Source organism: Salmo salar, chromosome ssa17, assembly GCF_905237065.1.
Source record: "Salmo salar chromosome ssa17, Ssal_v3.1, whole genome shotgun sequence".
Lineage (NCBI taxonomy): Eukaryota > Metazoa > Chordata > Actinopteri > Salmoniformes > Salmonidae > Salmo > Salmo salar.
In genome coordinates, this window is record NC_059458.1 from 68,337,322 (window position 1) to 68,352,415 (window position 15,094).

At 44.1% G+C, this 15,094-nt stretch overlaps 1 protein-coding gene across 1 annotated transcript in view; it reads right to left on the minus strand.

The window, feature by feature from the left end:
* The window catches only part of LOC106609571 (staphylococcal nuclease domain-containing protein 1), a 341,791-nt gene that overhangs the window by 311,528 nt on the left and 15,169 nt on the right, over positions 1-15,094 (minus strand). The window contains exon 9 of the mRNA XM_045700024.1: positions 11,929-12,019. Coding sequence (XP_045555980.1) covers positions 11,929-12,019 — 91 coding nt within the window. The remainder of the gene's footprint in view (positions 1-11,928; positions 12,020-15,094) is intronic.

Sequence of the window (15,094 nt, forward strand, 5' to 3'; positions counted from 1 at the left end):
AACTTGGCTCTATACACAGTAACTTGGCTCTATACACAGAGTAACAGTACTGAGTCAACCTGCTGAGGAACAGTAACTTGGCTCTATACACAGAGTAACAGTAACTTGGCTCTATACACAGTAACTTGGCTCTATACACAGAGTAACAGTACTGAGTCAACCTGCTGAGGAACAGTAACTTGGCTCTATACACAGAGTAACAGTACTGAGTCAACCTGCTGAGGAACAGTAACTTGGCTCTATACACAGTAACTTGGCTCTATACACAGAGTAACAGTACTGAGTCAACCTGCTGAGGAACAGTAACTTGGCTCTATACACAGAGTAACAGTAACTTGGCTCTATACACAGAGTAACAGTACTGAGTCAACCTGCTGAGGAACAGTAACTTGGCTCTATACACAGAGTAACAGTAACTTGGCTCTATACACAGTAACTTGTCTCTATACACAGAGTAACAGTAACTTGGCTCTATACACAGTAACTTGGCTCTATACACAGAGTAACAGTAACTTGGCTCTATACACAGTAACTTGGCTCTATACACAGAGTAACAGTAACTTGGCTCTATACACAGTAACTTGGCTCTATACACAGAGTAACAGTAACTTGGCTCTATACACAGTAACTTGGCTCTATACACAGAGTAACAGTACTGAGTCAACCTGCTGAGGAACAGTAACTTGGCTCTATACACAGTAACTTGGCTCTATACACAGAGTAACAGTACTGAGTCAACCTGCTGAGGAACAGTAACTTGGCTCTATACACAGAGTAACAGTAACTTGGCTCTATACACAGAGTAACAGTACTGAGTCAACCTGCTGAGGAACAGTAACTTGGCTCTATACACAGAGTAACAGTACTGAGTCAACCTGCTGAGGAACAGTAACTTGGCTCTATACACAGTAACTTGGCTCTATACACAGAGTAACAGTACTGAGTCAACCTGCTGAGGAACAGTAACTTGGCTCTATACACAGAGTAACAGTAACTTGGCTCTATACACAGAGTAACAGTACTGAGTCAACCTGCTGAGGAACAGTAACTTGGCTCTATACACAGAGTAACAGCAACTTGGCTCTATACACAGAGTAACAGTACTGAGTCAACATGCTGAGGAACAGTAACTTGGCTCTATACACAGAGTAACAGTAACTTGGCTCTATACACAGAGTAACAGTAACTTGGCTCTATACACAGAGTAACAGTAACTTGGCTCTATACACAGAGTAACAGTACTGAGTCAACATGCTGAGGAACAGTAACTTGGCTCTATACACAGAGTAACAGTAACTTGGCTCTATACACAGAGTAACAGTACTGAGTCAACATGCTGAGTAACAGTAACTTGGCTCTATACACAGTAGCAGTAACTTGGCTCTATACACAGAGGAACAGTAGAAGAGCTGTCGGACTTCAAAAAGCCAAACCACTTCCAAATTACTGAAACAGTTTAACCCTTTTTATCAATAATTTCTTGGTTGGAAGCTGCTCCTTCTCCATGGCTATCACTGCCACTGTTTTGGCCTACATCACTCATTTTCCTGATTAATCGTGGCTACTCCATCACTCGAGGTGCTAAGTGGTTTTTAGTGGGCGTGTACCTCTCCATGTGCATATTGTCACTTCTCTGCACGTTCCTGCTGCGTCAGAGGTGAAATGGACTGCTGTACCTAATTATTCTATATCGACATTATCGAAAATGAATCCAAATGTTTTTATATCGTTATTGAGGTAAGTAATTTCCTCGATAATTATAGATATATCGCCCAGCCTTAGTAGATATCTACATATAACTATGAATAAAATCAGTCTACAGCACCGTATACTGTAGCTACACAGCAGAGCAGAGGGAGAGAAGAGCTGTAATCTACAGCACCACTCAGAGCAGAGGGAGAGAAGAGCTGTAATCTACAGCACCACTCAGAGCAGAGGGAGAGAAGAGCTGTAAACCTACAGCACCACTCAGAGCAGAGGGAGAGAAGAGCTGTAATCTACAGCACCACTCAGAGCAGAGGGAGAGAAGAGCTGTAATCTACAGCACCACTCAGAGCAGAGGGAGAGAAGAGCTGTAATCTACAGCACCACTCCGAGCAGAGGGAGAGAAGAGCTGTAATCTACAGCACCACTCAGAGCAGAGGGAGAGAAGAGCTGTAATCTACAGCACCACTCAGAGCAGAGGGAGAGAAGAGCTGTAATCTACAGCACCACTCAGAGCAGAGGGAGAGAAGAGCTGTAATCTACAGCACCACTCAGAGCAGAGGGAGAGAAGAGCTGTAATCTACAGCACCACTCAGAGCAGAGGGAGAGAAGAGCTGTAAACCTACAGCACCACTCAGAGCAGAGGGAGAGAAGAGCTGTTATCTACAGCACCACTCAGAGCAGAGGGAGAGAAGAGCTGTAAACCTACAGCACCACTCAGAGCAGAGGGAGAGAAGAGCTGTAACTACAGCACCACTCAGAGCAGAGGGAGAGAAGAGCTGTAATCTACAGCACCACTCAGAGCAGAGGGAGAGAAGAGCTGTAATCTACAGCACCACTCAGAGCAGAGGGAGAGAAGAGCTGTAAACCTACAGCACCACTCAGAGCAGAGGGAGAGAAGAGCTGTAAACTACAGCACCACTCAGAGCAGAGGGAGAGAAGAGCTGTAACTACAGCAACACTCAGAGCAGAGGGAGAGAAGAGCTGTAACTACAGCAACACTCAGAGCAGAGGGAGAGAAGAGCTGTAACTACAGCACCACTCAGAGCAGAGGGAGAGAAGAGCTGTAAACCTACAGCACCACTCAGAGCAGAGGGAGAGAAGAGCTGTAAACCTACAGCACCACTCAGAGCAGAGGGAGAGAAGAGCTGTAAACCTACAGCACCACTCAGAGCAGAGGGAGAGAAGAGCTGTAAACCTACAGCACCACTCAGAGCAGAGGGAGAGAAGAGCTGTAACTACAGCAACACTCAGAGCAGAGGGAGAGAAGAGCTGTAAACCTACAGCACCACTCAGAGCAGAGGGAGAGAAGAGCTGTAACTACAGCAACACTCAGAGCAGAGGGAGAGAAGAGCTGTAATCTACAGCACCACTCAGAGCAGAGGGAGAGAAGAGCTGTAAACCTACAGCACCACTCAGAGCAGAGGGAGAGAAGAGCTGTAAACCTACAGCACCACTCAGAGCAGAGGGAGAGAAGAGCTGTAAACCTACAGCACCACTCAGAGCAGAGGGAGAGAAGAGCTGTAAACCTACAGCACCACTCAGAGCAGAGGGAGAGAAGAGCTGTAAACCTACAGCACCACTCAGAGCAGAGGGAGAGAAGAGCTGTAAACCTACAGCACCACTCAGAGCAGAGGGAGAGAAGAGCTGTAAACCTACAGCACCACTCAGAGCAGAGTGAGAGAAGAGTTGTAATCTACAGCACCACTCAGAGCAGAGGGAGAGAAGAGCTGTAACTACAGCAACACTCCACGTACTGAACGACCGTAATGTATTCACATTGCAATTGTCGGAGAAGTCAAGTACATTATAATGAACGATTAACATGGCCGTTTTGTGATGACTTTTAGATGTAACAAAAACACATTATGTAATACAACCCGACAACGAAATGTACCACCCAAACATTGTAAAAAGATATTGAAACTATACATCCTACTATCACAATTATTTCTGCATCTTCATACATTGTAGAGCATCACATTGATCTATTGCCAGTCCTTTTAACTTACGCTAAACTGTTTGTTCCACAGTTCCAGCCTCAAACGCACACAAGTCCGCGAATTGTATATACACACATTCCACATGGAGAGGGGATTCCCGGGAGAGAAGGGGAGGGAACAGAGAGATGGACATCAGTCAGGATTCGCGCTGTGACTGATCCATCCCACTCCAGTGAAAAAGGCTACAATCGCTCTCCATTTTACCAACTAAATGTTTTTTTCCTCTCCAACGCAGAAGGAGAAACAGATTGGTAATAAAGTGACGAGAGAGAGAGAGAGAGAGAGAGAGAGAGAGAGAGGGAGAGTGCTGGGACTGGCTGGGACAGAGGGAGAGGGAGAGGATGGCTGCCAAAACAAAGAGAAATGACTGACAGACCCACTTGTGACATTCACAAACATGAAGTCTACATCAAGCTCAGCTGGGGAACAGTGGACAAGTTGAGGCCCACCCGCCCACACAGAGAGATCAATGTGTGGTATAAACAAAATGGGCTGTACATCAAGATCACTTGGGAAAGGCACAAACACACCCACTCAGACCTACCTGTGACATACACAGCAAACATGGGCTGTACATCAAGCTCACTTGGAAGGGTGGGCAAACATATCAAGCTCACTTGGAAGTAAGCACACGCACGGGTCACACACACTTGGTCGGATCAATGATCCAACCCCATCAGATCTTACATTGTTTTAGAGAACGTAGGATGAGGGAAGGATGACTAGTATTTGAACAGGCCCCAATTGCTGAGATATACATGGGAGACAACCACCCTTGGATACCAGTCAAGCTTGTGTGGGCAGCTATTGGGAATCGGGCTTGGAGCTAGACCAATTTTAGAGAAATCCTGAACACACAAGCACCTCCCTCGAGGCATTCTGAGATGCTCAGTTAGTCCCATAGCTGACTGGGGGGAGAGAAGAAGAGAGGCAGACGGGAGAAATAATACCTCTGCAAATAGTTTTACCGTTGGGGATGGAGGGAGAAATTAACCTGCCCACATACACAACACACTGACAGACAGAGAGAGAGAGACAGAGAGAGAGGACTCCTAACACCTCAGTTCCATGGTCCCAGTGCGGGGGACTCGAAGCGCTACACATCTCTCCATTTCCAAAAAATCTAATCTGTTGTACCAACCTACACACTCCTCAACATTGTAACAAGGTTGTTCTCCAACTCTGGCACCACAAAGGAAAACGTGAGTCTCCTTCCTCTCTCCCCAAATAAATAAATCAACGGTTATGTTGAGAAGAGAAGCAGAAAATGGCTGGCCAGCACATTTAGACTGGGTAATTGGCAACTGTTTATTCGAGAGAGAGAAAGGACAGAGAGAAATACACAGACGGGGAGAGAGAGAAATACACAGAGAGAGAGAGAGAGAGAAATACACAGAGAGAGAGAGAAATACACAGAGAGAGAGAGAGAGAGAAATACACAGAGAGAGAGAGAAATACACAGAGAGAGAGAGAGAGAGAAATACACAGAGAGAGAGAGAGAGAGAAATTCACAGAGAGAGAGAGAAATACACAGAGAGAGAGAGAGAGAGAGAAATACACAGACGGGGAGAGAGAGAGAAATACACAGAGAGAGAGAGAGAGAGAGGACAGAGAAATACAGAGAGAGAGAAATACACAGAGAGAGAGAGAGAGGACAGAGAAATACACAGAGAGAGAGAAATACACAGAGAGAGAGAAATACACACAGAGAGAGAGAAACACACAGAGAGAGAAACACACAGAGAGAGAAACACACAGAGAGAGAAACACACAGAGAGAGAAACACACACAGAGACAGAGAGACAGAGAGACAGAGAGACAGAGAGACAGAGAGACAGAGAGAGAGAGAGAGAGAGAGAGAGACAGAGAGAGAGAGAGAGAGAGAGAGAAAGGACAGAGAGAGAAATACACAGAGAGAAAGGACAGAGAGAAATACAGAGAGAGAGAGAGAGCGAGAGAGAACGAGTGCGCCTTTCGACTCTGTGTGGGTGCCAACAAGAGGTATGTCCAGGCTGAGTCACTCTAGGCCAGGGGTCTACAAAAGGTCAAATCACCAGCTACTAGTAGCTCACCAAACAATTCCCAAAGTATATGAAATGATTCATGTTTTACATCACAAACTGTCATAAACAAATCAAGTCTCCGACACCGCAAGCTCCCAGCTACTATCTAACATTATCCCACCCCTAGTTAACCACTATGGCTTAAAGACCCAAACCTTTTCACCTTTATTTAACCAGGTAGGCCAGTTGAGAACAAGTTCTCATTTACAACTGCGACCTGGCCAAGATAAAGCAAAGCAGTGCGACACAGAGTTACACATGAAATAAACAAGCGTACAGTCAATAACACAATAGGAAAAAAAGCATGTCTATATACAGTGTGTGCAAATGGCATGAGGTAGGCAATAAATAGGCCATAGTAGCAAAGTAATTACAATTTAGCAGATTAACACTGGAGTGATAGATGTGCAGATGATGTGCAAGTAGAAATACTGGGGTGCAAAAGAGCAGAATTGTACATTTTTTAAAAACAATATGGGGATGAGGTAGGTAGATTGGGTGGGCTATTTACAGATGGACTATGTACAGCTGTAGCGATCGGTTAGCTGCTCAGATAACTGATGTTTAAAGTTAGTGAGGGAAATATAAGTATTCAACTTCAGTGATTTTTGCAATTCGTTCCAGTCATTGGCAACAGAGAACTGGAAGGAAAGGCGGCCAAAGCAGGTGTTGGCTTTGGGGATGACCAGTGAAATATACCTGCTGGAGCGCGTGCTACGGGTGGGTGTTGTTATCGTGACCAGTGAGCTGAGATAAGGCAGAGCTTTACCTAGCATAGACTTATAGATGACCTGGAGCCAGTGGGTCTGGCGACGAATATGTAGCGAGGGCCAGCCAACGAGAGCATACAGGTTGCAGTGGTATATGGGGCTTTGGTGACAAAACGGATGGCACTGTGATAGACTGCATCCAATTTGTTGAGTAGAGTGTTGGAGGCTATTTTGTAAATGACATCGCCAAAGTCGAGGATCGGTAGGATAGTAAGTTTTACAAGGGTATGTTTGGCGGCTTGCGTGAATGAGACTTTGTTGCAAAATAGGAAGCCGAGTCCAGATTTAATTTTGGATTGGAGATGTTTAATATGAGTCTAACCTAACATTATCTGCCAAAGAATTAAGCAATATTGCCTCCGTCTGTCTGTCTGTCGCGTGCGTTTGTCTATCACTCCGTGTGTGGCCAGTTGATGTGATAATTGTTTGGTGGGTTGACAAATACTTTCCCCAAAACCTTCTCAACTAAATGTTAACTGCAAAGTAGTATATCATGAGTAAGTATATCATTTGTATTTATTATTTGCAAACATCATTTCATTGTGATCAGCAGCAGTCATAGCCGCAGGAAGGAGGGGTGCTGAGGGTGCTATAGCTCCCCAATGAAAAATCTGGAAAAATACTAAATGCTCTATTTTTTCACAAAAGTAGCATACTGGGCCTTTACTAGTCCTGTATTAGTGGACCGATATAGCAGTCTGTAGTGCAGGCAAAACATTTACATCTACCCTCCATATTTTACCAGGTATATTGACAAAACGGCGTACAGGAGAAAGTAGTGCACTAAGGACAAGGAGAAGAGTTGCAGGGGAGAGGAGAAGAACGTGCCTATTGGAAAGCTAGAAGTGGCTCATGCTAGAAAAGGTTGGAGACCCCTGCTCTAAACACAGACCCTGGTGGTAGAGAGGTGCTGTCACCTGGTGGCCACTACTAGCATGACATCTGCAGTGTCCAGGATACATATCAGGACCACTGCATTTACCGCTCATTCATCTCGTTTTAAAAAGACTGGTGGTGATGTGATGCAGCAACACCAATAATGTATAGGCATATAGATGTGAAAAGAACTGCAGTACTGCATCAAGACGCAGAGTAGCCTTTCCAGAGACATCCTCTCTTGCCTCTCTACACCTGCAGTAGCTACGTCATCAGGTGTGCAGATAGCCCTACTCTGGCATACACTTGCGAGAAACAAATCGTCACATTCGCATCACTTCCATTGTTAGGGCAAATCAGTGTGAAGGTTGGTCCTAGTCAATAGTACCCTGCATATAAGCAGCTTATATTGTCCAGTCTTTAACCCAATACTCAGGAATACCATCCTTTCCTTAAAGATGAACTATGCAGAAATCACTCAGCAATTTCCTGGCTGTTAAAATTCGAATAGTTCGCTTAATTTCTGTTTATTTGACAAAACAAGCAACTATAGTGTAGAGAATCACTGTACCATCTAAACGGCTGTGAAATGTCTTTTACATAACCCAAAATATTGTATTTCAGCTGGTGTACAAAACCGAAAGTAAAAGATACAAAAACTAACAGGAAGCATAGAAATATCACACATAGAACTGATCTACCACTTCTTAGACCTGCTTTCAACGAGAATGACAGATCTAGAACTAACATTTCAATGTGAATTTGGTCAGATAATCCAAAAAGTGACATATTGCAGCTTTAAAGGGCATTTACAACACTAGTATGGCCTCTCCATCTACACTGATGTGAGAAAGAGTTTCAAACTATTGACAGACATGGAGCCAGTTGTCCCCTGTCCCTCCGTGACAGTGACAGGCCTCTGATGGAGACAGGTTTTCCACCACATCACTTTCATCCATCACGTCCTCTCTCAGGGCAGCTGGTCACAAGGGAGACAAGAGGAAGAAGAGAGGAGGCAGTTTCAGCCTATTGGGACGTAGCCTACCTACCAGTCCCAGCAAAGACAATGTGAGAGAGAGAAGGAGAAATAGAAGGTGATAGAGATAAATAGAGAGGTGAGTGAGAAAGAGGGGGTATGAGAGAGTGGGGGGGATGAGTCAGCAGGTTTGACTCTGGGGACTGGAGTGGTATCCAACGAAGCGAGCTAGATTTACACAGGCTTTTCTAAAGGTAACAAGCTTCAGTTAGCTTCACACTCCAGGTCAGGCTTCATCCGTACTACGATGGTTGATATTGCTCGTCCACCTGCCACTAATTAACAGGCTTGTAACTGCACATGCATGTCGCACATAGCAAGTCAAACACCAAACTCTCCATTGATCCATCCTCCTTTGGCGGTCTCTCCTTCCAGTTCTCTGCTGCCAATGACTGGAACAAACTACAAAAATCTCTGAAACTGGAAACACATCTCCCTCACTAGCTTTAAGCACCAGCTGTCAGAGCAGCTCACAGATTACTGCACCTGTACATAACCCATCTATAATTTAGCCCAAACAACTACCTCTTCCCCTACTGTATTTATTTATTTATTTATTTAGCTCCTTTGCACCCCATTATTTCTATTTCTACTTTGCACTTTCTTCCACTACAAATCTACCATTCCAGTGTTTTACTTGCTATATTCTATTTACTTTGCCACCATGGCCTTTTTTGCCTTTACCTCCCTTATCTCACCTCATTTGATCACATTGTATATAGACTTATTTTTCTACTGTATTATTGATTGTATGTTGTTTTACTCCATGTGTAACTCTGTGTTGTTGTATGTGTCGAACTGCTTTGCTTTATCTTGGCCAGGTCGCAATTGTAAATGAGAACTTGTTCTCAACTTGCCTACCTGGTTAAATAAAGGTGAAATAAAAAATAAAAACATTGGGCGAATTAGTGCCACATTTTGATTTGTGCCCAAAAAATATACAACAGAATTCTTGCCAATTCAGCAGGCTATGGTGTGAAATAGGCTTTTTAGAAGCCGTCTTTATGACTTATCATTAATGCTGTCCTTGGTGTGCTTATCAATGTACGACCACTCCCCCCCATGCCTAGCAATATTTGTTTTCATTAAGTCATACAAAAGTGTTACATTACATAAAGTTTAAAATGCATTCTGTCATTACTAAATGTGTAATGTGATATATTTTAAAACAAAAAAAAATGCAATAAAAAAAATGTACAAGTCGTCTTCCTCAAATTAAGCGGATGATGACTAAATCTTTGCAAGAGAGGAAATCTGACTTCCTTGGTCCTCAACTCGCAGCCCAGTCATTTCATTCAGGATAAATGGATTTAGCCCCGAGTTAGCCTGCCCCGGAGCAGGTTAGTTCTGAAGAATTTGTTGCCATAGAAACATACCTAGCTAAAAGTTGAGTTACTTTGTATTACTGGTTCTCTCGAGTTGAACTCCGAGTTGACCAAAGTTAGCTCGCCAACTCTTCAAACCTGCTTCGTATGATACCCTTCTGGGCTGCTCTCTCTCTGAACTCTATCCATCCCTTCCCAGAAAAATAATGAGGGACAAGGGGAGAAGGACTGGGAAGGAGAGTATGACAGGAAAGTTGACAGGCTGCAATGTCATGGGACCAATGGAACAAAGAGAGTACAGCAAATGAGAATTCAAGGTGCCCAAACCAAACAATCCAATGAGGATGTTAAGCGAGCCCAACTGGCCAATGCAAGTTCCGGGAGCTGACAACGTGACAAAACATTGTACCAGTTGACGAACGATGAAAGTCGCCACAAAACCAACACCTATCTATCCCACCACACCATCTGGGGGTAGTCTACAAAGGCAGTTTGAAAAAGCCAAGGTGACATTTTACAATAAACGCTGCGTCGCCGACAGGGGCTTGCCTCAAAAAAGGCAACCCAATAATTCACTAATCCCTAAACAAATTTGCTAACGTGCTGCTGCCTTGAGGCGGTGGGCCTCAGTGTTACTCCGACTACTCCCATTCTGAGAACAGCAGGAAGGGAGGAAGAGATGGGGAACCATGCTGGGACCCGGCACAAGGGCTCATCCCTCTACTGGGGAACTGAACCTGCCTGTCTGCAAAAACAACACACAGGGAAGGAAATACTCAATTCCACCCCCCTCCCCTGCCTCCTTTTCTTTATCACTTTGTCCGTCTACCCCGCTATCTGTCACTCCCCTCTATCCCCCCCATATCTCTCTCCCATTTCTCTCCCTCTACACCCTTCACTCCTCCCCCTTCTCAGCTTCCATCCCCTGGACTCGGGGAGATCTGAGGGCAGCCGAAGCCAATGCATAAATGTTTGATCCTTTTTTCAGCACAAGAGTCTTCTCTCTGACTCAGGGGAAAAACGCACTAACTTAGCTAGTTTGTGTGTGCGTGTGTAGATTTCTTTCGCAAACTCATTCTGTAAGTAGATCGCTGCGACGGCAACACCTTTTATGTAACCAAAGGCTAGCCATGAATATTTCAAGGACTTAAAAGTCCAGCCACCGGATCTGAAAAAAAATCTAAGCAGATCATAAAAGCTACTACTTTAGGGAATTAAATCAACTTGCTTTGTGTGTCACCTAAAGAAAATAGATTGTCCAAAGGAAGACCAAACCGCGGGCTCAATTGGGAATATAAACAGACAAACTAGGTAAGAGACCCAACTTCTGAATACTGGGAGTACTTAAAGCTACAGTCTGGGATTTTGGAAGCTGTTCAACAGGTCATTTAAATTCCTTTATTCTTAAAGGATTTAGCTGTTTTTGGAATCACAGACTGCAGCTTTAAGGGTAACACTAAAACAATGATAGAGGCTATAATGTGTCCTCTTATAACAGCAATAAGGCCAAGCCACATTACTGGCTCCGTCTTACTTAGTAGGAAGTAATGGACTCTGACAAGGCCAGGTCTGGGATTCATTCAAAGGCAGTTTCCTCTGTGATATTAAGATAATCATTTCTCCTGCCGTATACCAATAACATCCAGAACTAATATCCCGTCCCGTGTCTCTGAGCGGAGCTGGAACGTTCTGGGAACTTAGGAGAGACGGCAGGCGATTCTGCAGTCATTTGGCCAGGGAGGGAGTGTTCAAGGTTACTGCTAAAGCGCTTCCTCTTTGTACCTCTGTGCTGGGAGGTTTTTGTTGGGGGAGGGGGGGGCACATAGTTTGTCAGAGCTCTCAAGCACTGGTCCTGCTTTTGGTGCAGTGCTATGACAAAAAGTTGTGGAAATACTGCAGTAAGCACAGCCATGGAGGTAGCCAGGGAAACATCCCCTAACAACCAAAGCAAAGTTAGTCTCATGGATTGAACACAGACTGTGTACCATTAAGAAAGCATCTCCTTTTCCCTCTACCGTCACTCGCTTCCAAAATCATGAAAGGGAGTGAACAAGGGCAGAGGGGAAGGGGATGACCTTTTGGATTGGAATGCAACCCCAGTCCTAACCCTCCTGAAGCCGTGTAGTATGCGAGCCTGCAGGGTCTTCTTACCTTGGCCACAAACTGCCTGTCCTTCTGGTTCATGTTGGCTGTGGGGGCTACGTAGTCCTTCCAGATACGCACTTTACGTTCTTTAGCAGATCTAATAAACAAAAGGATGACTCAGTTAGAAGGGGGATATGTCAACAAAAAGAGGAGAGGAAACAAACAGAAGAGTAATCATCAATGAAGATGTGACGACCTTGGGTGAAGGGTGATGTGAAAAGCAGGAGATCTGTTCAAAAGAAAAATGAAGGTGGAAAAAAAATCATCCTTTCATACAATTCTCAGTAAATATCAAAACATCCTTTCATATACTGAACAAAGTATAAATGCAACAATTTCAATGATTTTACTGAGTTGTAGTTCATATGAAGGAAATCAGTCAATTGAAATAAATTCATTAGGCCTTAATCTATGGATTTCACGACTGGGCATGAGCGCAGCCATGGGTGTGGGCCCACCCACTGGAGAACCTCACTAAAGGGCTTTATTACAGACAGAAAAACTCCTCAGTTTCATCAGCTGTCCGGGTTGCTGGTTTCAGACGATCCCGCAGGTGAAAAAGCCAGATGTGGAGATCCTGGGCTGGCGTGTTTACACGTGGTCTGCGGTTGTGAGGCCGGTTGGACGTACCGCCAAATTCTCAAAGAGACATTGTAGGTGGCTTATGGTAGACAAATGAACATTAAATTCTCTGGCAACAGCTCTGGTGGACATTCCTGCAGTCACCATGGCAATTGAACTGTCCCTCAAAACTTGAGACATCTGTGGCATTGTGTTGTGTGACAAAACTGGACATTTTAGAGTGGCCTTTTGTCGCCAGCACAAGGTGCACCTGTGTAATGATCATGCTGTTTAATCAGCTTCTTGATATGCCACACGTGTCAGGTGGATGGATTATCTTGGCAAAGGAGAAAGGCTCACTGATAGGGATGTAAATACATTTGTGGATAACATTTTAGAGAAAATCTGTGCGTATGGAACATTTCTGGGATCTTTTATTTCAGCTCATGAAACATGGGACCAACACTTTACATGTTGCGTTTATATTTTTGTTCAGTATAGATACACTTCCTGATAAAAATTAATACAAATACACATTTTGATTATATGATACTTAGTAAAAATTATAAAGGCAAAATATAAAGGCAAAATATAAAGGCAATATCCTGCCTGTTTGGCCCTGTCCGGGGGTATCATCGGATGGGGCCACAGTGTCTCCTGACCCCTCCTGTCTCAGCCTCCAGTATTTATGCTGCAGTAGTTTATGTGTCGGGGGGCTAGGGTCAGTCTGTTATATCTGGAGTATTTCTCCTGTATTATCCGGTGTCCTGTGTGAATTTAAGTATACTCTCTCTAATTCTCTCTTTCTCGGAGGAGGACCTGAGCCCTAGGACCATGCCTCAGGTCTACCTGGCATGATGACTCCTTGCTGTCCCCAGTCCACCTGGCCGTGCTGCTGCTCCAGTTTCAACTGTTCTGCCTGCGGCTATGGAACCCTGACCTGTTCACCGGACGTGCTACCTGTCCCAGACCTGCTGTTTTCAACTCTCTAGAGACAGCAGGAGCGGTAGAGATACTCTCAATGATCGGCTATGAAAAGCCAACTGACATTTACTCTTGAGGTGCTGACTTGTTGCACCCTCGACAACTACTGTGATTATTATTATTTGACCCTGCTGGTCATCTATGAACGTTTGAACATCTTGGCCATGTTCTGTTATAATCTCCACCCGGCACAGCCAGAAGAGGACTGGCCACCCCTCATAGCCTGGTTCCTCTAGGTTTCTTCCTAGGTTTTGGCCTTTCTAGGGAGTTTTTCCTAGCCACCATGCTTCTACACCTGCATTGCTTACGGTTTGGGGTTTTAGGCTGGGTTTCTGTACAGCACTTTCAGATATCAGCTGATGTAAGAAAGGCTATATAAATACATTTGATTTGAATAGGCCAACATAAAAATAAGCACTTCCCATCATCTGATATTAAATATTATCATGATGCGTTTCAATCCAGAATATGAAATCAAATCCATCAAATCCATGCTAAAACGACTCAAAGACGAACGATAATGACATGCAAAGACGGCTCAATTGATATTGAGGGTGAAAGTTCCACATCTCCAGCTGTGCTGGATTCAGACCAACTACAATACTGATTTATGCCTGGTCAATTACTTCAATTTCCTGCCTCCCTCGGGGTACTCGCTGATCTGTACGTACATAACTTACATGATATTTCAGTTTTTTTCTGGATCAAAAAGAGCCTCATGTGGTGGGTGTAGCAGGGGGCATGGCAGCTGAGAGAAACATGGCCAGTTTTAAAGCTAAATTCCTGCAATTCTCTGCACTTTGCCATGGCTAATGTTGTGTTCTTTTGCTCAAACATAAAATCAACAATGCTAAATTCATTGTTTTTGCAATTTTCCCTGACTGTCTAACCTTTATTTTGGTGATTGTTAGTTATCAAATAAGAATATATACACACACACACACACAAAAGTTTGGTATCACTTAGAAATTAACTTGTTTTTGCAAGAAACGCTAATTTTGTCCATTAAAATAACATCAAATTGATCAGAAATACATTGTTAATGTTGTAAATGACTAAACACCAGTCTCAAAGTCAACAGTGAAGAGGCGACTCCGGGATGCTGGCCTTCTAGGCAGAGTTGCAAAGAAAAAGCCATATCTCAGACTGGCCAATAAAAATTAAAGATTAAGATGGGAAAAAGAACATAGACACTGGACAAAGGAACTCTGCCAAGAAGGCCAGCATCCCGGAGTCGCCGCTTCACTGTTGACGTTGAGACTGGTGTTATGCAGGTACCATTTAATGAAGCTGCCAGTTGAGGACTTGTGAAGCGTCTGTTTCTCAAACTAATGTACTTGTCCTCTTGCTCAGTTGTGCACCGGGGCCTCCCACTCCTCTTTCTATTCTGGTTAGAGCCAGTTTGCGCTGTTCTGTGAAGGGAGTAGTACACAGCGTTGTACGAGATCTTCAGTTTCTTGGCAATTTGTCGCATGGAATAGACTGACGAGTTTCAGAGGAATGTTCTTTGTATCTGGCCATTTTGAGCCTGTAATCGAACCATCAAATGCTGATGCTCCAGATACTCAACTAGTCTAAAGGACAGTTTTATTGCTTCCTTAAAATCAGAACAGTTTTCAGCTGTGTT